The sequence below is a fragment of the Ambystoma mexicanum genome, chromosome 5q, assembly GCF_040938575.1.
Source record: "Ambystoma mexicanum isolate Mex_15411 chromosome 5q, UKY_AmexF1_1, whole genome shotgun sequence".
In the NCBI taxonomy this organism is placed as follows: domain Eukaryota; kingdom Metazoa; phylum Chordata; class Amphibia; order Caudata; family Ambystomatidae; genus Ambystoma; species Ambystoma mexicanum.
Genome location: NC_090933.1, coordinates 730728723 through 730755373, shown reverse-complemented (window position 1 = coordinate 730755373; position 26651 = coordinate 730728723). Strand labels below are relative to the sequence as shown.

At 42.7% G+C, this 26651-nt stretch overlaps 1 protein-coding gene across 1 annotated transcript in view; it reads right to left on the bottom strand.

Annotated features, from left to right (window-relative positions):
* Positions 1-310: 310 nt before the first annotated feature.
* LY96 (lymphocyte antigen 96) overlaps positions 311-26651 on the bottom strand; it is a 327458-nt gene continuing 301117 nt past the window's right edge. Inside the window, exon 5 of the mRNA XM_069621218.1 lies at positions 311-4044. Within this exon, the coding sequence (XP_069477319.1) occupies positions 3949-4044 (96 nt within the window). The 3' untranslated portion in view covers positions 311-3948. The remainder of the gene's footprint in view (positions 4045-26651) is intronic.

Genomic DNA, 26651 nt, shown 5'->3' with positions numbered 1-26651 from the left:
ATGGCCGAACCGTAGGGACAATAAAAAAAAAGTCCCGGAACTATCCTTTAATGTAATATTAACATGGAATGACTCAAGCATTCGATTCATGTAAAATAAAGGTGGCTATGGCAGTAAGAGGAATGTTGAGAGCTTGATGTTATTAAGAAAAAATAGGATGCTGTCAATTAAGTCGGAAAACAAGATGTTAATAATCATAAAAAGGTCTTGCATATTTGCAGGGTGGCGATATATGGGCTAAAAAGCCTATGTAGATCTAGCATTCAAACATGCAATTGAGAAAAGGATGCCTGACAAGTACACAAACATCTAGATTTTAAAGTAGTATTTAATATACATACTTTCGAAAAATATTGAGAATTGGTTCAAATATAACAATTTATAATTTGTGAATGCTAATACGATTCTCTTAAGTATCAAAACTGCATAGTATAAACTCTGAAGCAAGCATCCAAAGCAGGAAAGTTGGTACAAAGTATTGTGATTAAATCAATATAAGTTTAATTAATTGAAGTGATTCAGTAAATATAATATGGAGGTTCATTTAAGAATAATAGTAGATAACAAGAGAAAAGGTCAAAGATAAGACGTGTGTATGTAAATCCTACCTTTATGGTTAAAGAATATATCATGAATTAAAAATGGCAGCAAAACTCTTGCAAACACACAGCCTGCAGCGTTGAATAGAAGACCGGCAGGATTTATTAGACTAAGGTAAAATGGGATTGAGAATGAACTATATCTAACTCTTGCTCTCCATATTCTCTTCTTCTTTTCCTTTGAGCGTTTTCTTCCTTTCTTTTTCTTTTTCCTTTTTCTCTTATCTGTTAAAGATGCTATTCTTTTTGTGTTTTTAGAGTAACTCATTTGTTGTTATTAATGTTGTTTTCACTTAAGTATACATATATATTTATGGCTGATGCAATAATGAATGTTTTTTAAAATGTAATATTCTCTTCTAATTGTTATCGATCTCCTGTATTAAGTCGTTTTTATGTTTGCATATGTTGGGAGTGCTTTGGGTCTCTTCTCTGATCTATGAGTTCTTTTAGTTTTTGATGTGTTAAAAGTCATAACTTTGTTTCTTTGTTTTCTAATATGGCTAAAACACAATAAACAAAAAAACAAAAAAATGAGATATACATTTAACATTCCTTAGGGTATAAGGTTTAAACATAGTGCACTAAATAATGGATTGCAAAGAGAAAAAGCATTTATACAGAAGAATACGCAAGCTGTCCAAAGTTAACTAGATGCATGCATTTTCAGCTCATCATTAGGAAACCAACAATGCAAGGTAAAAGGTTTATGCTTGTATGTGATTAGGTAATGGAACCAAATTACCCATTTTAGATGCAAACTTCACAATTATTTCTAAACAGTAAAGCTTATTAATTAGGATGCAAACATTAAAGAAATATTTAAGGTCATTTAACGAGAACGTACTGTTGATTTATCTTTAACCATATAAAAATAATTTTGTTACAAATAATATTCAAAATCTCACTGAATTATGACTTCTAAAGTGTTCAGTACTGAATGGTCAAGGTGAAGATTTGGTCTCAAAACAGAGATGTTTTGATTATAAAATGTTCTAGTGATTGGCTTGATCACGAAGAGATAAAAAATACGGAGAGAATATCTTAATACAGACAAGTCAATTATAGTTCACAGAAATCCATTTGTAACAAATATTTCAAAAAAGAGAAAAGTATACAACATACACAGTGCAAAATTAGAAAACTCGACAAACAAATGCATTTGTGTTCCATTTCCATTGTCTAGCCTTTTTATCTAATATTGTTTTATATGCTTGGGTTAATCATACAACAAGTACTAATTTATGATTTGTTGCTTTAATTTGTAGGCTTACAGAAACAGACCAATGGAAGAAGGAAAGAGAATTTTTGAAATAGGAGATTTCCCTCGATTGTATGGATGGAGTGCAAAACCATAACCTAATAGGTTTCTGCATTTGTATTTGTTTAGCTGGAGGCAAAAATTGGCTTATTGTTTAGACATTTGAGGCACCATCAGCATTCTTGCGGCCGTACCGCAAAAAGCAGCTTATCTCTATTTCCATTTTTTTTTGGAAAAGTTAAAGAATCATTTGAAGAAAAATGTAGCATTTAATGAGTTCTTTCAGTGCACACGGTGCCGCTGGAATGGCGAACACCAAAACCTAGTAACTGTCTACTTCTTTTTCCTTCACTAAGCTTTCACGTTGGAAATTTTGTGGGGAAAAAAATCAATAGTTCTTTAGTTTTTTTCCATAATAAATGTTATATTAATAATTCATACTAATCGTTCCAGCATGTATACAGTTCTTTGAATGATTCATGGCACAAAGTGCACTTTGCTGACTCTTATTCCACGGCATCTGACTTGGATAGAATAAAACTACAACTGACAGTTTTGTGAGAAATTATTCTACACTAAAACAGCTATATTGAAGTGATTTCAGTACAGCACGATTCAAACCAGGTCATTTCATGAAATAGAAGATCATGAATTAGTCAAAATGCTGTTTCCATTCACAACTACATTTGCGGCAGTAGCCTACCGGCTGTACCTTCTCACCCTCAACAAAACTTCAGATTCTTAACCATAAAACAACTCTGCTATCACATGCCTCCTGGGAGTGTCTCTTTCACTGGGAGCCTAGCTTTCCTTTGCAGCTTCAAGCCACCTGTTCTTTCCCCTAGTCTCCATATCCCCTCTCGACCACATTCCTCGCCACAGTTGCATGTCTGTTGCCAGCACAGACCTTTACTGCTAACCAGAGGGAAAGGTGATGTCCCTCTTCTATTTCTAAAACATTAAACTCCTCCTCTTACAGGTAGAAACATCTCACATGCCCATTTATTGTCCTGTCATAATTAACAATGTACTATATGTTTTCTGTAAAAATGTTTTACAGACAATTGGATTACGACAATGGGGAAAAAACATTAAAGTCCAGAGCAATTGCATGGAAAAAATACCATTCATTAAAATAAAATGAAGTTTTACACAATACAGCCCATTCCACACTATAAACATCTACAACTCTTAAAAACCAACATTAAATAATGCATAAGGAAACGAAGACAATAAAAAACATCAAATACATTGTTCTTTACCATCCCCCATCGGATCGGGCAATGATTTGCCATAGACTTTGCTGGTCTAAAGTCGTTTTTACTGTTGCCAAATATGTGCTACCTCTGATTTGACTACAACTGTATGATCAACATTGTCAGTTTGAATTTACGATGTGAACAATATAATACATTATTTTTGCGGGATCATGCTGATGGTACACTGTTGTTATATTGTGAGAAATTGCTTAGTACATCTCCATTTCATAAGGACTGTGGCGACAAAGTCGGGTGAAGTGGTAATACCAAAATTACTTACAGCTAATCTTCATTACTCTGATTCCTAGTCTTCTTTGTCACAGTCATTGATTTCCCCCTCTACGCTTCTTGTAGAATGTATGATTTGTGTCTAATCAGGACCATGAATGGGAAAGAAAGGTTTTTATACCAGAAAAGGAGCCGTTTCAAGATGTAAAAGAAGAGGGATTACAAGTACGTCCTACCCCCCTTCTTTTTTCATTCACCGGGTGGCAGTAAATGTCTGTGGTGGGAGCAGATGCTCCTCATTTTGTAAGAACTGTGGCGAAGGCTAGAACTTGGACTTATGAAGATTAACAGTCCGATTCGAGGCCTCAACCTCCCTTTCTAAGCTACATAAAAATGCAAGTCAGGCATTGGTTGAACGCTCTGCTACACTGAACTCACTTCTAAAAATTTATATAATCTATTGATGAAACTGCAGTTCCATAGGCTAAAGGGTAATGCACAAACATGTCTTAAACACCCTGTGCCACTGGAGCAGACTTCGTCAGAAAAATTGGTTCGATTTTGAAAATCCGTTTTTTAGAATGTCCTTCTTCTTGGTGAGTCAAATGTCTATCTTTGACGTGGCAGTGCCATTAATACACAGCTCTTCCTTCTTCTGACCATCGACAAATCCTTGGAAGGCAAATTTGTAAACTCCCTGTGGGTGAAAGAAATCGACTCAGTGACATATATGCACAATGCATCAGCCCACACACAATCAGCGGGAAATTCAGAAACGTTTCAGGTCAGCATTAGATTGTCTTATTTGGAGCTTTCATTTGAAACACGTGCCTTTTGACCTTGTATTCGTAAATTGTGATGATGCACCCATAGTTTACAATTTCCAAAGTTATTTATATATAACTGTTCAACATAGTAATGATAACTGAACTTCTGAATGCTTTTACCAGGTTTTTCTTCTCACAGACATGCTTGTGCTCCATCACACAATGCCAATGCTGCTATTAGTGCAAAATGCAACATTGAGCTGTAGGAAGTATGAGCTTGTTGGGTAGTCTAATGAGGGAAATGTGTGTGCCACTTAGGGTTCGTTGAAATAAATAAATCAACTCCTTGGCCAACTAAAAGTTAAGAGAGGTATAGATACATACAGGGCAGTGCTATCAGACAGATAGATCAATATACGGGTAAGCAAATGTACTGGCAGATAAGTGGCATTAGTACCTGGTGAGGGACAATGAGCTTGTAACAAGCAAGCTCATTGGCCCTCGCCAAGTTGTTACAAGCCAGACAAAGCCCTTCCCTCTGGCACTTTCAATGTTTGAATGGCCACCATGGAAAAGGACAAGGGACGGCGATCTTCTTTGTTCACTTTTTCTTTCTGCTTTTTAATGGCCGCCATGGAAAGGGAGAAGGGACTCAATGTAGCCCCTTCTCCCTTTCCATGTTGGCCATCTTCTTTGTTTACTTGTTTTTTACTCTTTTGAATGGCCGCAGTGGAAAGAGAGAACCGACTACGTATCCTGTATCATGGAAGCCACACTGAGCCTCTGACAACTGAAAAAAGAAGCTATTAGTGCCCTGGTCCAACGGGGCAGAGTACTGATAGCAATAAACCCCTCACTGGGGCGCCATTGCCGCTTCCGGTAATGCCCTGGGGCCTGAGTTGTACCTATGACTGCCAGGGGATTCCCAGAAGCGGTAATGGCCCCCCAGCTCGGGGCTTATTGTGTAATTGCTAGGTCAGATCAAGAGATTGCAATGAAGACATCTGAACTGATGTAGGACTCAAAGGTAGATATCAGCAGGCAGTAGTAGAGCAGAGAAACCCTGCGGTATCACTCCACCCAGGTTGTCAGGTCAAACCGGTATTCATAGAATCTTTCAGTGAGGAACTCATCCAACATTCTGTACATTCCATTCTGATGTCACATAACCAACACTCAGCACACCATATGAGCAAGCATAGAGAGGGAAGCAGGTAAAATTCCAAGCATCTCCTTTCTGGAAAATACACAATCCAGAACATATACCTGCAGCTAGCACACGTGTCCTCCTTGCATCAGGCAGCCAGCAAACACTGCCACAGTGGTTGCACTAACCCCATATTGTCAGATAAACAGAACACACAAATACAAAGCACCCATGTCAACACTAATGTCAAAATCACAAGACAAATGCACACCTTGTTCTTCCAGTGAGCTACGCACCAATGACTAAAATATGGTGAGCCTGCACCCAGGCACTTGACTGCAGAAAGTTGTTGCCACAAATGTTAGAGCCTTTCTAGGCAAAGCTGCCGAAGTTCAAACAACCCCATCTTGTCTATGAACGGAAACACAGTTTTCCAAATCAACATACCAAACTTGGCTCAGCATAGACCACCAGTCTTGACTGACCACACTCAACAGGAGCTGCAGGGGTAACACAGATCCCCTCCATGCTAACTAGTTACGCGACCCCCAGCTTGTATTCTGGACACGTGTCACTCTGGCCTGAATTCGGAACATAAGATGGCCTATTGGCTATAGAAAGCTGAACTATGAAAATAGAATGCAAGGCTGTCTAAATAGTATCCAAAAAGTTATAAGCACTATCATGTCTTAATATATCTTCTTTTTATCATGTTTTATGAAAATATGTGTTGAATTGCAGTTTTTTATTTTTTTCCTAAAAATTGTGTTTTACCTTATGGTTATAATTTGAAATAAGTCTCTTCTCAAATTTGCTCTATTAATTCTTTTCTTTCTAGGCTTTCCTTTGTTTTTTACTTTGATTTGAAAATAATGGACCCGTCTGAAAGGATCCATAGGAAGGATACATTCGAACTAGGCAAATGTTATAAAAAGGAATCACTATGGTTTCATGGCAGAAATAGAGAATCAAAACGGCCGCCGAACGTAAAGGTGTGACGTGTGACGTCATCGCGTAACATGACGCGGTGACCTCATACGTAACGCGATCACGGCCTTTATAAAGGATAGAAAATAGCACAGAAAGATAGCGCGGACTATGGTGGACTGAAGGCAATCGTACCAAGTAAAAATAAAAGGTAATTCAATTTAATCTAATTTCTTTCAGATAATTTTGGGTGTGAACAGCATTTTAAACTTTAGTATTCTGGAACTTTGGGGGAGAGCTTCACAGTAGCTCTACCTTTACAATAAATGTGACTGCTCTAAAGAGGGCATTTGAATGAAGTTTGAAAAATGATACAAAGAGTCAGGTTAAACTGATGTTACCCTCTCTCATTGTTTACAGAAATTTACTAATAAAAGAACTCATAAAAATGAGAGAGACAAAACGAAAGAGGAATTATTAATCAGAGATATGTTTACTCAATAAGGAACTAAGGTGAGTACATCTAATAGGCTAATGTAATCAGAGTTGCTCACCCAACACACCACCACCACTACTTAATTATTAAAATAAATATAAACATAACTCATTCATTCTTTTCTTACTTTCTTTCATATTCTTTCTTTATTTAGCATCTCTCCTGATGAACCACGAGCATAAGATGTGGGGAAACACGTGTTGAGAGGCAAAAAACTGATAGTTTGTGAATCAATGTTTGGAAAAAAGGATATTGCATGCTACAAATGCAAAAAATAAATGTTACTTAAAAAGTGAACTTGCTGGTGTGACAGATATTATTTTGCCTGAAGCGCATTCCACTTACTAGCACCGTTCATTCCGTGGCCGCCACACTCCTAATGAGGCCCAATATGTTCTTATGACACCAACATAAGCAATAGCACATACCTAACCATTAATCCTAAACTCACCTAAACATGGAGCGACCTATCTTTAAGGTATGCCACTCACCCAAACATACAGGCCCCACATGACAGGAGAACTACTCTATTTCTAAGAGGCCAGCACCAACCACACCAAAGCTCTCCCACCGGCCTCAAGCTACTCAAGTTATGCTCGGAATGCCGATGCCCGGTGTCAGCTCGAAAGGCCCCACAAATTTCCAATTTCCCAAATATCTCAAAACATGGCTTTTTCAACACCACCTGACAAAGACTAATTCCATTAAACACACACACTGACGCACAGACCTCAACTAACAGTAGTATGTTACTGCTAAAAGATACCAACCCAAATGTTGGCTACCCACATTCTGTACAGCGCTCTGCTGCTATTGAGCTAGGTCAGTGCTTAAAACAATAAAATACAATTTTAAAATGATTAAACATGATAAAATTGCAGAAACATCTGCATGTTATAATTTCAAAATCTCCCATAGTCTAATATGCATAATCTCAATGTGCTTTACATTTTTTAATCCTCTTCTTAACTAGAACAATCTCCTTATTAGACGAGTTACATGTTGCATAATTAGCTACCTAGCTGGACTGTTGCATTTGCCACCAGTTGAATACATTACATAATTTAACTTAATTTCCACTGTACTGCCAGGGAATTAAATTGCATTATTAGACCAGTTTCATCTTCCTAAATCACTTTGGCACAAGTGAATCCACTGCACAGCTGCACTCATTTTCATTGTGACATCAACTTATTTACATTGCAAAGTTTACTCTGGTACAAGTGAACTTAGTGCAAAACAGGACTGATTTCATTGTGATATCAGTTCATACACATTTCACAGCCCAGTTCTAATTAGTGTATCTTTATTACCAACTTAGACTGATTCCCTTCTGATATCAGTTGTACTAGATTACACTGTTAACTGTATTAGCGTCCCGCCGAGGTGGGGAGGGACCAGGCAGCCTCCCAGACAATCAGCAAGCTCTAAATTGGGACTTTACCTCATGGCAAAGCCAGCGTTATGACTCTCCTCAGAAGTGGGAGGCCACCATCTTCCCGGCGGGACAGCACATAAGTGCTCCCTTACACTGCCTACCTCCACTTTCACACGCCCTCCCCAAAGTCCCACATCTCTCGACCACAACCCACTCCGGCCCAGCCCACTTACTTGGAGCATGCTTGTCCCTCGCTGGTGCTGGGAACACTCAGTGTTCCCAGCACTTCCCTGTCACGGTAATGGCCACCATTGAAAGGGAGAAAGGGCTACATGTAGTTCCCTTCTCCCTTGTCAATCTTGTTCTGTAGTTTTTCGTAAGTACTGAAATACAAACATGCCATTTTTTAAACTGAAAAAGCACAACTATTAGCACCCCGGAAAAAGCATTCTGGGATACAAATAGTAACAAACTCCTCCGAACAGTGCATTACCGTGTCTGGTAATGCCCGGGGTCTAACGTTAAGATAACTTAGTCCCGGGAATTACCGGATCTGGTAATGTCCCCACCCATAGGGGTTTATTGCATAAATATCATTTTGGTGCAAGTGAATCCATTGCATAGGGAGTCCAATGTCAGTATGAGATTAGTTGAAATATATTGCAAAGTTTACTTTAATATCATTCATTGTGATGTCAGTTGAAATACATTGCCCTCTTTAATATCATTCTCATAAAAGTGAACCTAATGCATTTGTAGATATTTTTCATTGTTATTAGTGGTTATCAAATTGCACTGTTTACTTTCATATCACTGTCACACAAGTTCACACATTGCATAGTTAGACTATTAGAATTACGTTGCGCAACCTACTTAAATATCATTCTGGTATAAGTGAAGCCATTGCAAGGTTAGACTCATTTCGCTGTGATATCAGTTGAATGACATTGCATGGTCTATTTTGTTTTCATTCTTCTGCAACTGAACCCATTGCATAAACGAATTTCTGAGTTGAATTACATTGTACAGTCTGGTATAAGTGAATCTATTGCATAAGTGGACTAATTTGATTTCCAACTAAGCTGAATTACATTGCAGTTTTACTGTATCGCCATTGTGGTACAGGTGAACCCATTACAGTTAGATCGACTTTCTGTGATTCCAGCTGAATGGCATTGAACTTTATGGTGCTACTAGTGGAACCCTCTGCATATTCTAGACTTACTTAATTGCGATATCAGTTGAATTTCATTGCACTGTTTGCTTTCATATCATTCTGGTACTAGTGAATGCATTGTGTAATTAGAAAACCTATCTTTGTTATTTCAGGTGAATTACATTGCACAGTCTACTTTAATATTATTCTGGCAACATGAATCCATTGCATGTGTAGACTAATTTCATTGTGATAACACCTGAAATAGATTTCACAGTTTACTTTACTATCAATCTGGTACAAGTGAATCCATTGCATAGCTGGATTAATTGGCTGCACTGCCAGCTGAATTACATGTTCTTCCCTAGTTTAATTTCATGGTAGTGCTCGTTGAATCCTACCATACCAGTTGATTATCATCGCACTGTTTGCTTTCATATAATTCTGGCATAAATAAATCCATTGCCTAATTAAACTAATCTCACCATGATATCAGTTGCATAGTGTGATTAACTTACTTTTCCCTCCACTGGAATATGAATAAATCCACTGCATAATTGGTCTAAGCTCACCATCACATCAGTTAAAGTCCACTGCATAGGTACTGCAGGTCTCTTCTGCGGTCACTGTGACACAAGTGAATGAATTGCTTAGTGAGACTGGCCTCACCATGTCGCCAGCAAATGCACTAGAACATTCTATTGCTGCTTTCACTATGACACAAGGGAAACCACAGCAGAGCTAGCCTAGCCTAATTATGCCACTCTACTAGTGAATAGACTGCATACGGAGAATAGTTTCACTGTGTTCCTTTCTTTATGGCCCAGGTGACTACTCTGTATAGTTGGATTAATTCATCATAAATACCATTTGAAAACATTACATAGAGTATTTCATGGTTCCATTCTGTGTGATAACAATGGAACCACTGCAAAACTAGATTAACATGGCTGTGTTAACAACAAATGCACTGCATAGTTAGAATATTTATTGGTTCCATTATTTATGATAAAAGGGGCTCAACTGTTTTATTTGGATTCATTGTGCTCCCAGTTTAGATACCTTATATATTTAGACTCATCTCATTGTTCCATCCAGTATCATACACGTTTTTTACCACTACAGAACAAGATTAGCCTCTTTGTCTCACCAGAGAATACACTGCATAGTTAGAATGTCTCACTATCGCATTCTTTGGAATACAAGTGAGCCTGTTGCATAGTTACATTAATTCACTGGGCTGAAAACATTGCATAGTTAGAACACGGGACATCTCTAATTAGCTAGTGCCAATCTCAAAGCGAAGTGCCATTTAACCATTCACAACGCTGGGTTGTTACAAAAAATAATCAATAATGGAAGCCTCACCCTATCCACTCCACCACCTCCCCACAATCTCATCACAATCCAATAAAGACAACAAAAAGGCCAAGAAAGCGCAAAGATAGTAGAATCACAGTAGAAGGAAGTCAATGGAAAGAGATGGAAGCCTTCATAGAAATGCCTGCAGACCAGTCAACTAGAGACACTAGAGGAATCCCACAGCAACATCTCAGAAGACCCTTAAAAACCTTCATGTCTGGATATCTCTTGAAGCATCCACTTAAACCCTGCTACTATAAACAACCCACAACGATACAGACAAAAATGATGAACAGAGAAACAGGACAAAAAAACCTTGCCTTCACACACTACACCAAGCAACACATTTACTAAAAAAAAAACATAACTGCAGGGACATTCTCACACCACGCCCTTCATCACAAGACAACCTAAAACAGCCAACACGAACCCACAAGCATGTTTGAATAATGACCCTGACTCCAGGAAGAACCTACTCAAACTTTTAGCGTTGCAAAGCCTTAACTTGAAGGCCTGGAAAGCAATTGAATACAACAATGAACCAGCCACAGACAACCCTCCTATACCAAACCCCACTATGGAAGGGTGGGCACCACATGCCTCCTGATGAACACATGCTCAATTGCCAAAAAAACTGCAGACAGACCAAATAGGTCTAATTCTCATCACGTAAATCTGCCTCTCCGATGATGGATGAATCAACAATCATCCACAAGCTTTTTCCATCAGGCTTCGAAGACCAAATGTGCAAACAGTGTCAACAAACGAGGGACAGCGCTAGGCCACAGAGATTCCATCAGTCCCAATGCCCTCCATCAACAGCATCCTGAACTCTGAATCGCTTACACTCATCTGCTCAAACCTCATCACTCAGCAGTGATGCAGCCGCAAACCACTCCATGGGGTGCTAATGTCTGGCAATACTCAGCATCTGGCTTGAGAAAGAAGACAATCTCATCAGACCAGATGATCCCTCACAGCTGATCCTGGAGCATTACACCTCAAACAAATGGTTATACGATCTAATGCCGAAGATGGTCACATGCTAGATGACATTTTATGCAACAATTCATTATCACAGCCGGGTCTCCAATTCACCTTCTCACGGCAGACCAACTATCCATTGCATTCACAGTCTTCACAAAGGGACCAGCACCTGCAGAACCTTTCATAGGACCCACAATGCTGACCAGACCTTGGAAGGTTTATGAATCAACGACCTGTTAGAAACCAATTATTACACTGAACCCACCAACAAACCCAGTGGGAGAGCAACTCCACATTCTGCTTTTCAACATTTACATGACCGCCTAATCAGCCCCTCTGTTACAGCTATGCAGATGGCACACAAATGATCTGCAAACTGAAGAGCAATCGAAGTTACCAGACCAAAAAACATGCCTTGCAGACTTGGGTGTATGGATGATGTAAAACAGTATAAAGCTCAACCTTTCCAAACAGATTTTGCGGCAAAGATCTCTCAAACATAACCACAATTCCCTTTCCTGATGAGATGGGCCCATGCCCAGTTCAATCTTCCATGCTAGCAAACCTCAGAACTGCAATGTACAGTACCCAGACTCCTGACCCACAGGTTACAGTAATTGTCAGACGATCTCGATTTTTTTGTTGGCTACTATAGCTCTACAAATCCTTACAGGGGTAATTTTGTAAAAAAATGCTAACTGCATGCAGGGTACCCCCAATACTGCTGGTCCTCTGTATGCAATTGAAAACGCTCTCAAAACGGAGTGTAAATGTAAAGAGTAAATGAAAGGGAAATCGCTTTGCTCTTCACTTTTACTATTCGCTTTGAGAGATATAAAAAACTGCAGCTGCTAATGAGAGACCTATTCCATTTTAATCTTTGGTTTTAAGCCTGCATGAAAATCTCTTGCAGGCTAAAAACCAATGCTTCTCTGAGTCAGAGGGGTAAGCAAAGCGCAGATCCTATTTGCTTTGCAGCCCTCCTATACCTTGGAAAAGCAGCACAATGTACTGGAGCGTAAAAGTTAAATTTACGCATGAACGCATTTTTCTCTTTACTTTTACGCTTCAGTTTATTGTAAAATGACCCCCATATATGTTACTTCTCCTTTACCCACAGGACCATTGGCATAATATCACGAACAAGACTAACAAGTCTGAACTGTGCAAGCAGCCTATATCTAGAACTCCCAAGATACCTGATGGAAAATCTAGGAGTATAAAATGCGTCAGCCAGATTACCCCCCAGGATGAACTGGCGCCAAACTCCTCCACTTTGCGTGCTTCACCGGCTCCCGGTAAGAAAATAATAAGATTAATACATCTCAAAACACTGAGGGCAAACATTGACAAATGGGGGAAGTTGGATCCCAGCTGGCTCTGAACTACAAGAACTAGAATTCCATGCTGTAGCATCCTGGTAGTTAACAGTAGGATTCAACCTTGCACACCTGAATCAGATCGGCCTCCCTGATGATTGCTGAGACCTGAAAGCGTGCTTGGAGGATAACATCTCTGGACTGTGAGCTGATTTCAGCTGGGGCCCAGAATTTCCCTCCTACCGCCACTCTTCTCTCTACACATAATACTGGAGACTGTGGCCCCAGAGGGGATGCACCCAGGCTACCTATGCCAGGCTTTGGAGTGCTGCACTGTTGGTATGTCCTCCCCTCTCCACTGACAGCAAACAATTGAAAAATGTGGGAGTTGGATCCCGGCTGGCTCTGAACTACAGGAACCAGAATTCCATGCTGTAAAATACTGGTACTTACTGGTAGTATTCAGCCTTGCACACCTGTTTCAGATCTGCATCCCTGATATTTGCTGTGGCCTGAAAGCGGGCTTGGAGGAAAATATCGCTGGACTGTGAGCAGATTGCAGCTGGGACCCAGAATTGCACCTGTACAACACCTCTTCTGTCTACACATACTACTGTAGTCTGGGGCTCCAGAGTGGCTGCACCCAGGATACCTATGCCTGACTTTGGAGTGCCACACTGTTGCTAATTCCTCCCCTTCCCTGATTAGGGCAAACATTGAAAAATGGGGGAGAGTTGGATCCCGGCTGTCTCTAAACTACAGGAACCAGAATTCCATGCTGTACTTACCAGTAGTATTCAACCTTGCACACCTGAATCGGATCTGCCTCCATGACGATTGCTGAGGCCTGAAAGCACGCTTGTAGAAGAGCATCACTGGACTGTGAGCTGACTGCAGCTGGGGCCCAGAGTTGTGGCCCTACCACCCCTCTTGTGCCTACACACTTCAAAACACTATATTGTCCACCACTTTTACCCTGAAGACGGCCCAGGCACTGTCACAATGAAATTCCAGCACTACACACCATCTAGGGCACTAAGCTTTGGTAATGCCGGCCTAGTGCTAGTTTCCAACTTCAACAAGAAAAGACAACAAGTATCTTCTTTCTCTCGGCTGGCTACCCAACTTTGGGACTCCCTACCCAAGCATCTGTACATAGAAGTCAACAACTCAAGACTTAGCTCGTCCATTAGCTGAATTGGAGAAACATCAACAAATCAAGATTAACACAACTAATACACCTGAATTGCCTTTTTCTCGGTTCAACTGGGACTACACGTGTAGATCACCAAACATTAAACACCCTACAATGAAGAGTGGCCTGCACCCCTGCCTGCTCAGGGAAGCACGGGATCAACTAGGGGTACCTCGTCTGGATGTCCATCTACTCACATAAGACACTGACCATAAGAGCAGAACATCTAGAAACAAGGGACGGACACAAACACCACACCAGAAGAAATTTCCTGAGTAATGTCTCTCTCCTCCTTCCCACCCGGCTCCTCCCTCACTAACTGCTCACTGCTAAAGCGCTCAGTGTCACACCACGGTCATTCCCCATCAAATGACCCACAAGATCTAACCAGGCAAACACAGGCTCCTACCCGAGCCCCTTGATATCACTAGCCCCGATCCTACGCACCCATTAATACTCTCTTAACCTGGGGACGCCCCTTATGGCTAAGTCAAACCAGCACATCCCTGCACCGGAATACATTAGAACCTCTACCGGCAAATAAGTAATGAGTGCTTCCGCCCTGCACTCCTCTACCCTGCAGCTTTTCGCTCCTGCCCTCTCTACTATCCCACTACCACCCATGCACTAGCTTTTTCTTAGAGATCCAAGTGCAGAGAGGCCAACATTATTGGCAGAACGGCAGGATGAAAGACCATGGATCTCACCTTACCATACAAAAAATATTTTTATTTATCCTATTTTATAAATGTTATTTATGTGAAATTAGAAGTGAAACATTTTTCTCTAGTTTACATGGAGATACCGTTTCAACAGTAACGTCCAGCACATCAGAGTTGCTTAAGCACAATGTTCCCCCAGCAGAGAAACCATTCAAGGAGGGTTATTGAATTGTAAGTAATCATGATGAAAATGTTATAGTAATGCCAAGTCCTTTTGGTGGTAAGTAAAACGTTTCCTATATTGATTAGATATATAGCCTTATATTCTACGTTTTTAAACAAGTAGCATACTTAGAATGTATGGCCTAGATGTAGCAATGGTTGGTTTGTAACCTTGCATCTGCGATGTGTACACAGTAGGCCTAAGGTGGGAGATAGAGACAAATCACTTTAAGATAGAGATTGGTGGGGATTTTTCACCTATTTAGAAGCTGTAATAAACCTGGAAGTATACCATCCAGATGTATTTAGTGGTGGGTCATCTTTGCTGGTATTGCAGGATTCCGCTTTAATCCAACTAATTAGAAAACACTAGCTGAATCCACCCCTGTAAAAAGAAACAGTGAATTAAGAATGTTGTGAAAGGGCACTCCGGGTAGATGAGCAGGAGTGTTCAGGCTCTTAAATGGCACAATGGCAATGTTCAAGATGATATCTTTTCAAACAAAAGGTAGAGAAGAAGGGCTTATAAATCACTAGGGTCTCAAAAGTGGACACAGGGAGACAGAGCCTCTTCATAGTAGCATAATCCTATTTTTGGGGCTCAACAGCGTCAAGCCAAGCTTTTCAGTGTCGAACCAGGAGTATGGCCACTTGCACTGGAAGACTCTGCGGCCTCTGGTGCAAAGAAGCAGAGACTGACCCTCGGCTGCGAGCATGCTCGGCTGGCTTGACATGGTGTTGGGGTACTCCAGTGGCATTAGCTAGAAGCTTGAAGAATCTGGGGACCAGGCGGTGGTATCAAATAGGGAACTCTAGAAGACTTAGTGGGTTTCAGGTGCATAGATGGCAGAAATTAAGCTTCTGCATCAGGTGAACTTGGAGATGTGGAGACAGTTGAGTGTTCAGGTAAAGGATGACTCCTGTGATTGCCGTGTACCAGCTTGGACTCTGTCAAAGGTGTCCAAAGTGGTGTAGAGGTGGTTCGGAGATGCAGGGAGAACCAGGGCTCACATCCTTGGTTCTGCAGGGCTCCAGAACTAGGCAAGCTATTGTGTGCTGCCTCAAGAGGAATAGGTTCAAGGATGCGCCGTGATACCTCCATGATACCTCTGGGTTTGGGCGCTACCCACAAATACAATAAATAAATATAAATAACTGAAAAATAAAATAAATAACGATGCAGCAGACATTCGGGTATGGTTCCAGTGGCTACTATTATCTAAAAAAAAGCACAAAACAGGAGTGTGGGAACGGTCCCCCAGTGGCACCTCTCCACACCTCACCACTCTCTTAATAGCCACTCTTTGGAGCCCCCTTCCTTCTAGAAGAACTCGCACAGAACACTCAATCTCGCACTGAGCCTGATGCACACACTGGACACATCAACAGATCTACTGACTTACAAATGTACCTAAAGTATGTAACAATATAGGACCACCTCCTCCCCTTTGAAATGACTGACCTGTATCTATGTCTTGGAGGCCAATCTACCCTTGTTGCAGGTTTTTCCATACTCTGTGAACAGCACATCCTGGTACACTCACAACACCCTCTGGGACCCTCTGGGACCTTGGCTTCAAACCTGGAATCCTCACACACATTTCGTCACCCATGTGATACGATATATGATATGATATAGGAATATAGCATTTATAACGCGCCTATGGACAAGTGATTAAAGGCGCAACGAGGCAAGGGAGGGGGAAGAGAGGGAAGATAGACACAGCGATCTTACTAGGCCAGGTGACATTGAGATTGCACAAGTGTAGGGGGGGGGGCGGGGAAAGGGGGAGGGGCAGTGCAGTACATAGGATAAACAGTCAAATAAATAAAAAGTAAATAAGAAGTCCAGCCAGCTGGTGACAAGTGCAAGGGTAAGTGCAGACATCAGGTGTCAAGTGCTGGTAGGGGGCTGTAGGAATACAGAAACAGCCCCTGGGTGCAAGGGTTGCCTTTTCTTTACAACACATGAGGCAAACAAACCTCTTCTAAATTCCCTTGGCCTTCCTTCTCACTACGCCTTTCAAATACTCCTCATCCTGTTCCACAAATCATGCACATCCTAGCCAGGGTGAGAATACTAATGTATGAGCCTTAATTCGTCTGAGCACTTCAAATGGCACCAACCCCACTGTAGCATGAGGGGCTAGGCTGTAGGCATCAGTGCACGGTTGAATTGTTTCAGCACCCCATTGGTTTTGGGGTGGTACAAAGATGTTTTATTGTGGACTGCCCCTACTCATCGTAGGAAGGATCATACAATGCAGCATGTCAATTGCACTGCATTGACTTGTGTACCTTTCCTGGATAACCCTTGATATGAAACACCTCATCCACAAAATTCACAGCCGCTTTTGAGTCTGCTTCTTGAACTATTTTCACTTCCACCCACTTGGAGTACAAATCTATCAGCAGAAGGATGTACTTTCTCTGTCCGCTTTCTCTATCCAGTTCACCCAGTACATTCAATGCCACAAACTCGGCAGTTCAAGCAGTCTCATTGGTTAGATCAGGGTCCTTAGCAACGTATTCCCATACAACTTACAACCTTTTATCATGTTCTCCACATCCATGTCTACATTTGGCTACCAGTAGTACCCTCACAACCTCACCTTGGTCTTTGTCATAACCAAGTGACCTTTATGACTTGCCTCTAAACATTTTCTCTCTTACTCCCGAAGGAGGCATTACCTTCCCTCCTTCACAGAGAAAACGCCCATCATTGCATAATTCTTCCCTCACCTTATAGAATTGTTTCAAGGACACCCCAACCACAACACCTCATCCTATTCTAAAGGCATCTCCCATTCATCACTACTAACCACTCCACCACATACCTGAAACACCTTTTCATCATCTGTCCAACTCTCCTTTTCCTCCACCTCCACTATGCCTATCACTGCGGCACAGAACAGATAATCCACAATAACATTAACCCTTGCAGGTTTATGTTTGACCAAAAAGTCAAGTCCTTGCACAAAACATTACCCACTGCAAAATCCTGCAAGAGGGAACGTCTAACCCCTTTTCTGTAAAAATCACCACAAAGGGCTTGTGGTTGGGACACATTACAAGCGTAACACACCACAAATATTTTGAGAATGTGTTCACCACCCACACCACAGTCAGCACCTCTTTTTCATTCCTGGAAAAAGATGTGTCCCGGGCATGAGCGCAATCGCAGGCCAAATCACAGCTCTGTTGGCCCCCATGGATTGCTGGATTGATGCTTGTGAAAGTGTCTACAAAGGGCTCACCACCCCTTTTGGTTCAGCCCGTTTTGCTGGCATTTGTCATCACCAATGTCTCACACTCTGTGTTCAATTGGTGGTGTATGTTTTTTCACCTGCCTGCAAAGTGACAGAACAATTTGGAATAAAACTCTGCTAGCCCCGAGAAAGACATCACTTTTTGGCCAGTCCTTGGGTACCATTTAATTCACTATGGCAGTGACCACGTTCTCCTTGGGCTCTACCTCTTCCTCACTGTTTGTGAGCCAAATATTAAATTGCTCCAACCCAACATTTTCGTTTCTCTCTGACCTGCCAAACATCCCTCTCAAACTATTCTGAGCACCTTCTCAAGCCCCAGATCATACCTTTTTTTCTGTCCTGCCAGAAATCAAAATATATTGTCTTGGAAACAAATTACCCCTTCAATATCCCTGAACATCATGTGCATAATTTGCGGGAATATTGCTGCCGCATGGATCAGCACAAACAGAATACTTTTGAACTAATAAGAACATTTGGATGTTATGAAGGTAGTGTATTTGCAGGATGCAGGGTATAGTTTCATGATACGCTGATGCCAGCTCTAATGTGTTAAACACCTTGGCATTACCTACCAAATTTACCATCTCTATATATACTTACCATCTCTCTCTATTACGGAGGGCAAGCCTATCCACAATAATGCTTTGATAAAAGGCCGTAGGTCCATAAACAATTGGATTAGCCGTTGGGCCTCTGTACCATGAAAATGGGTGGGACCCACTCAAAAGCAGCTTCTATCACGTACGCTCCTCCGATCTCCTCAATTCATGGGCCAGCTCCTCATGGAGACTTATCAGAACCTTTCTCAAGTGTTCACCAACTAGCAATGAGTCTGATTTGAGTCAGATACAGTGTTGGGATCCTCCTCTGCAGCCTAATTGTTCTGCAAATACATCTTCGTAATTGTCTTCTACCCTCTCTGCTGTATTCTCTCCCAGGACAGGCATATGTCCCACAAAACATTCCCATTTCACTTTGTTCATACCACATGAGGAGACACCTTCCCTTTTTAGACACTATGGGCCTCATTATAAGTTGGCCGGTACACAGTAAAAGTGCTGGTAATAATGTTTACAGGCACTTTTACCAGACCAGCCAACTGCAACTTTGCCGGTAGGGATGGAGGATTTACCCCCAGCTAATAGCTGGAGGTGGCCTCTGCTGGCAAAAAACCATTGGTATGATGGGCACGGTAGTACTGTTGCCAGTAGCACTGGCAAACCCCCTATGAAATGGGGATTTTTCAATTAAACCAGCACTTGTAATCTGCCGGCAATACCGGCAGACAAGTGCCGATAATGGTATTAGTGTGTGCCAGTATCCTGCCGGAATTACCGGAGGGATACCCGCAAACTTGTAATGAAGCCCATAAACTCTGGCCACAGCAGAGCACTTCTTGCACTCAAGCGTAACGAGAAACCCCTCAACTATGTTAATGTGTGAGCTTACAAAGGCATTGGCCTGAATATCTAGTCTGTCTAGCTTGATAGCAATGGCCTTCAAATTCCTCTCCCAAGACTTTGAGTCTATGATGGTATAGTTAGAGCCCGAGTCTATGAACAGGCGAATGGTTTTGCCTTTGATTTTGATTTCTGCGTGCGGTTGACCTTCCTTCCGCACTATGGTACCTATCTCACTAACTGAGAATGCAATGCTTTTGCCATCATTGCTAATGTTCTTTCAGTATTCCCAACCACACTCCCCCTAAAACTTCTCTGACCCCCCCTTTAGAAAAATGTGCTTAACAGCAGGCAAAATTACCTTTCTTCCCACATTTCCTGCATCGCACATTGCAACTGGACAGCTTCCCGAGTTGGTAAAGTGAGTAGTGCTGCCGCATTGGAAGCATCTTTTGATGTTTCTCTCCTCATTTCTTCTTTCATGCAACCTGTTGGTCCCTGGCCCTGCCTTCTACCGGTTCTCACTATAATTCTCCTTTTGGGTCACACTACTTTTTCTTGCTCCGGACCCCTTCCTCTTACGCTTCTTACAAACTTTGCAATCAGCACACGCTCTGCTGGTACATTTCGAATCCATTGTGTCCAATGCTTTCACGCACTGCATCATGTGTTCCATTTTCTTAGCAATTTCTATCACTTCATCCAGACTGGGGATCTCAGCTATGCTCACTGTAAAAGTTCACAAAATTGCATTTGCTGGCCAACTCACTTACAAGGTCTTCCACAATCTCCCCCTTCGACTTGCTCCCTCATCCCAAAATAATAGTGTTCCAGTATAAGGTTCATCTCCTTAATGTGCATGTCTCACCTCCTTCGCAAAGTCTCGTAGGCATTGAGGGACTCCCCCTCCAGCAACCTGTCCATCCCCACAGGGAACTTGGTTATGGTCTGGAAGACTTTTATGTATTCTCCTCCCCTCAAATCCTATGCAGTGCATGAGCAGGGGCCTGTTCCCCTGGATGCTGTATGATGGTTAGAGTTGCTCACCGCCACTCCAGAGCTCGATCCTTCACAGCATTTACATCATTGTAACAATGTTGGAGGGCATTTGAGCCCATTCTAAGATGTCGGCCACACATCAGCGTTCTGACATCATGATGTTCGGGATGCGTCTGTGCCTACCCTTACCTGAACGCTGGTTCCTCAAAAGAGCACCGCGCCAGGTAAGTGATTCCACGCAACTAGGACCTCCCGTTGCACTGAAGCTGTTTTTTACTTTATTGAACCTTCTCCAGGTATACTCTCTCTTCCTTCTTGGTCCCGCTAATGCTCCCGGTCTATTGTCTTGCTCTGTTCTCTCCACCCTGCTCCCAAGAGCTCTTCAATCTTTCTGATACTCCTCGTCCCGCTCCTTTGACTGATTTCAATTGTCACCTGCTGTTCATGATTGTGGAGTTAAAGGTGTTCATCCGGTTCAACTTTACTCCTGTCCTACGTTCAGAAGACCCCTCTGAAGACTTTTGCTGCCAGAGCTCCTGGCTCTTTTCTGGAGTTTTTTTCCCCAAATTGGGTTTTCCTCCTGTTTGGGTCATGTGCTCCCAAGGTAGCCTATTAAGTACCTGTTACCACATTCAGGCAGCAGAGTAGCTTCTGGGGGAGACTGACCTTATCACTTCCAACCTCCTTCTTGCAAGGCTCTGCAGGTAAGGTCTGTCACTGATACATGGTCCAAGTATTGACAGAAGGTAGTCCTGAAAGTCTTCCTACCACATATGCTACAGCATTTGAGTCTCCCCTGAAGTGGGCAAAACTGGGGTGGCAAACTGCTCCTCTTCCTTAATTTTGGTCTTGGAGTCAATAATATGCCCTATGTTCTTCACAGACTACATTATCATGGCACAGGGGTTATTGCCATCACCCTTCCCTTCCTTTAGTTTCACAGTTCTCATTTAGCATGTGTGGTAGCTCAATAAGATGGCCACATTATTTTCCTTTTAAAACAACACATAATGATAACCGTCTTTTTTTGGCCCATTTATAGTTTCTATGTCCTGCCATCAGGGCTAACTTAACAAATGTTCGACCCCATCTGGTCTGCTCATCCCTTGCTCTGCTCTGCTTGCTGCAAATACATTTAACCTCAATATATTTCAAGAGGCATTCACCACATTCACTCTTCCTGAGGGTCTTTACATGTAGATGTTTGTCACCACTATTGCAGTTCACCTTGGACAGAACAGGTTCAAGGAGGAGGCTGATGCTTGGGCACGAGTCCAGTGGCTTTTATTATTAAAACAGCACATTAGCAGAAGCATGGTAACAGGCCCACAGGGGCATATTTCCACAATCTACAACCCTCTCACCTGCCAGAATGGTCACACAGAACACACCAGCTTGCCTTAAGCCTGATGCACACACTGGACACTTGAACAGCTCCTCCACTGACATGCAAAAGTACCTAACAATATAACAAACCCATTGGTTGCACTCCCTCTTCTGGGATCCTTCACCTGTAGTCAGCAGGAGCCTGTTTCCAGTGCAGCCAGCAGAGAGAGACCTTGTTCCAGCAGTAGTCACACCCACTGTTCCCTGAAGATGGGTCGGGGACATAGCTGTACACTGCCTTGGATACCTTATGTTTTCACTCCTATGACAGAGGGATTTGGAATGGATTGAACTACCAACAGAGGTTCAAAGGGCTAAACATTCCTCTACTTCTCCTGATGGTCCAAAGATAAATCAAAGAACAAGGTGCCTTTCTCCCTTTCAATGCAAATTGCCACAGGGGGTTGGTTGAAAGCAACCCTGCAGTAAAGGGTCCATTCCCTGTTGTTGTAACAAATGCCCTTTGCCCAATGACACCCCCCCCCCCCCCCCCCGAGTACCGTCCTTGCAGGAAATGGAGGTGACTGAAAAAGAAAGAGAACCCTTTACAAGAAGCAAGATGTATGGACCCTTCTCCGGGCTTACCTTCCCTTCCCTCTCTGGCTACTCTACACTGCCCCTTTACCATGCATGCTAGCTTCAAAGGAGCTTCAGTGATGAGCACCCTTGTATGAGGCTGGCTTTGTTAGGTCAGTGCTGTCTCTGAAGCAAAGTTCAAAGGAGTTCATGTATCAATGTCATTGGATAAATGGCCACTGCTTGGCAGAGGCATTTTTGGTAAGCCATTGGTGGACACTTTCACATGCATCAATCCATGGGGGCTAACAGAGCTCTGACTTGGCCTGCTTTCGCATTCATGCCACAGACACATCTGGGTGTTAGCTGTGGGATTTCTGCAGCCCTTTCCGCTACTTGTCATAGGAACTTTGAGTTTGGCAGTGTTGATCGGCTCACCCAGGAGTGCAAACCCAGAAGTCCCTGTCTGCCTCAAGGAGACCATACTTGGCCTGAGACTCACCTTCCAACCACAGAGTTGCCTTGGTATCTACCTGCTATGGGGCTTGGTTTGTCTTGCCTTCGTCTTGACTTACGCACTTTGAGGTGGTCGGTGTTGGCCACCTCCTCCAGTGCTAGAAACCCCAGAGTGTCTGCCGGTGTCATACACTCACTGCCACTACCGGTCCGGAGATGTCCTTCTCTCCCTTCCAAAGGCCCGCCCGCATGACACTTCCCACAACGCGGATGGAGGTTGCCATGGTGCCTCAAGGATGCTGCACCGCAAAAACACACACGTCGACCTCAGCACTTCAGCCGTGTCCTCACGTGACTAGCACATGTCATGTGATAACAGGAATCAGGAAGCTAAGGGTAGAAATAGACTTGGCAATCGAACACCAGCGCTTCTCAGGGTTCCTGCTAGTGGCAATTCGTTTTACCTATGCTTCTGCTGACCTGGATTGACCTTTTGGCATTTTTTGACCTCCGGCCTGTACCTTTTGAACTTCTTTTGGATTATCTCTGTGTTTTGCCATTTTTGGAACATTTATTTAGATTTCTGTGACTGGATTTGGTTGGTGTCTTCTGGATTTGGCTCCAGGAACTGTTTGGTTGGATTTGTTATCCTTTTGAAACATTGACTTTCTGGACACTGTGCTCTTCCTCGTCCTTGGTAGGATTACTTCAACACTGGAACTGCAATACACACCATTAGATGCCCCCCTGTGCCGTTCGGGGCAGGCTCTTTCCATCTCCCTGGGTACTGGGTCATTTCCTACGGTATGCTGCTATTCCCTTCACTAGGTAGGTGGCATTTTCCTGTCTGTCCCTAGTAACTTGCTTATAAGTTATTTGAGTTGTAGAATGGATTAACATCTGTTCCTTTCCTTTTAGCTACCGAGGGCCTGGTGCAGCAGTTTCCTGTCCCACCTGTGATTCCAATGACTAGCTAGAGAGTACAGATTATATCTCTCTGGCCGGTACCCAGGGACATGATATGATATGATATAGCATTTATTATGTGCCTATACACAAGTGTTTCAAGGCGCGACATAGGTATAAGTTCACGTGGGAATTTGAAATACGATACACAGCCATATAGTGCCTTACTTGGAATTGGACTCGCTTTTCAGCTCCGACACCTTGGTGGTGCCTGTCACCTCCCTGGTGCCCTGATCCAAGAGAGAAGAATGTAAGCTACATGGACCACCTAGCACTGCTGAGGAAGAGCTTTCCATTGACCATTTAGCCCCCATGTAATGAAGTCGTATGAAATCTGTCTGAAATCAAATGCTGAAGATAGTGGTCCCAGCTGCAACTATGTCTATTTTCCCCTACAGCTAAAACAAGATGGCCTGGGCCCCTGAATCCTACCTTGCCAGATATCATGGCACGAGCAACCAGCTGTCCTTAAGGCCTAATATTCTGGACCAGACATCACTGGAGTGCCCTACCCAACAGCCCAGGGTACCGTCCCCCATGATTGCCTTTGTCCTCTGGTCCACAGCTTGATGGGTGATTGGCCAGATATTTGGACACCTGGAAGGCAGAAAGGGAAAGACATGGCTTTACCCCTAATGGTGTATCCAATGGGTGGGTCTCTAAGCATCATCCCGGATGGTGGCTATCCCAGGGCAAACTAGACTCCACCATGTTTTTGCATTGTTACGGTTTACGGAGGATTTTGAATTAGGAACCTTCATTCCTAAATCCACAGATTGTGTTTTCACACCACTGGTTCGTCAGACAAGCACATATACCAAATGTCTAAATCTGCAGTTCCTAAGGTACTCAGTGGGATTGCTATTACAACAATAAATCATCATTAGGGTAAAATTTACGTGTGGCAAGATGATGTACACCCAGATCACGCTCTCTCTTAGTGGGTAGCCAATCCAATCCTTAGTGAATTCTGATGCAGAACGATAGGAAAAGCCAACATTGAAGGATCAGAAAACGAGGTTGTTATGAATGCTTGACATCTCAAGCCAATAATCCCTTTGGTAACGTTTCTGATATCTCCGGCTTGACACCCAAAATGTCTGAGGTATCCTCTGGCCTCCATTCATGGTCTGTTTTAATACTGAAAATCAAGATCAAGTATGTTTTTGTTGTTCTCCTCGAAGGAAAGTTTCAACCATACCTGAGCTTGCTCTAGGACACAAACTAAAATTATACAGGCTTTGGCCACTCTCTTGGTGGCAATCCAATCCATTCCATGGAAGTCAACGCTTCACAAAAAAGAGAATCCTGCGGCTTCTGCGCAATCATTTCCACTATCAAACTAATTCTGCATGGGTGCATGACTCTTCCCACCTTCCCTGACTCTAAGTTGAGGGAGATAAACCAGTCTCCCTTTCAATCAGCTGAGAGCATTGGAGGAGATCATAAAACGGTTCTGAACAGTGCTCGCCCATTTCTTAGGGCTGACCGACCCATGTTCAATTCCTGCTCACTTGTAAACTTTCGGCACATTTCCATTCAAAGTTGTAATTTTTATGTTTTGATCCTATCAACCAGTGTCTTATTCCAGGTGTACCCTACAGCAGCCATCCTGCTTATCATGGCTTAGCAACCATGGGTTTCAATGCCTAAAATGGCTGGGTATTGGGCAAAGGCTTCAGCAACATCAATTGTTGGATCTAGTGGATTTGGTAGGGGAATTGTTATTTGCTCTTGAGGGGGGAGTACAACTTCCAAGGCCACCGTCCTGCTGTCTTTATCAGCCTACACCTTTTCTTCAGTCTGATGAGCTTGTCATCAGGCACCTTAACCTGGCATTCAGTTAAACCTGCTTATTTATTTATTTGGTGGTGATTTGTCAGGTGCCAAGAGCGAGCAAATTACTGTGTAGCATCCCCAAAGAAAAGGGAAAGGAAAAAGGGAAACTGATCTTTCCCTAGCTTTGGCAGCATTTGGACCATATACATCCAGGAGTAGAGCAGTTGGTAAGTGCAGCATAAACCATGCTTAAGACAAGGTAAGTGTGAATGAGAGAGTACAAGAAGTGGGTTATGAGAACAAGAGCACAGTAAATAAGAAAGGACAAGGTGCAGGATAGGAGCGCTGACACAGTATAACTGCAGGAGCCAAAACACAGTCCAGCAGCGGATAGCAAGAATGCAGTGTGGCTGCATAGCAGAGACTAAAGCAGGAAGGAGCGATCAGGTGTCACCAGATAAAGGAAGAATCAACCTCCTAGGGAGAATGCCTTTTTAAAAAGGTGACCTTTCAGTTGTGTACCCAAACAGGCCCATTAGGCGCTTCCATTCCATGCATAGCTCCACACCAGTGAGACAAATCTATGACCTTTAACTTTTGGGAATAGTTTGAGATTGCTTTTAACCCATGGCTTCTAATCATTTACTTCAGAGGGGTTTCTGATTACCAGTTCCACAGAGGAATGCTTTGGAGGGAATAAGCTTCTTGATAGTTTGATTGGTCTTTCGCCCCGGTCCCCAGGTAGGATAAGTCATTTGTATGCCATGATTGGTAGGGACGTCCACCAGTTTCCTCAGCCTTGTCTTGTCAAGGCATAGGTCAGTATCTTTCAAGCCCCGTCATACACACACATGTCCTACCTCCACGAGAGGGCAGGCAAAAGGACGTGATGAGTCTGCCCCAATAGAA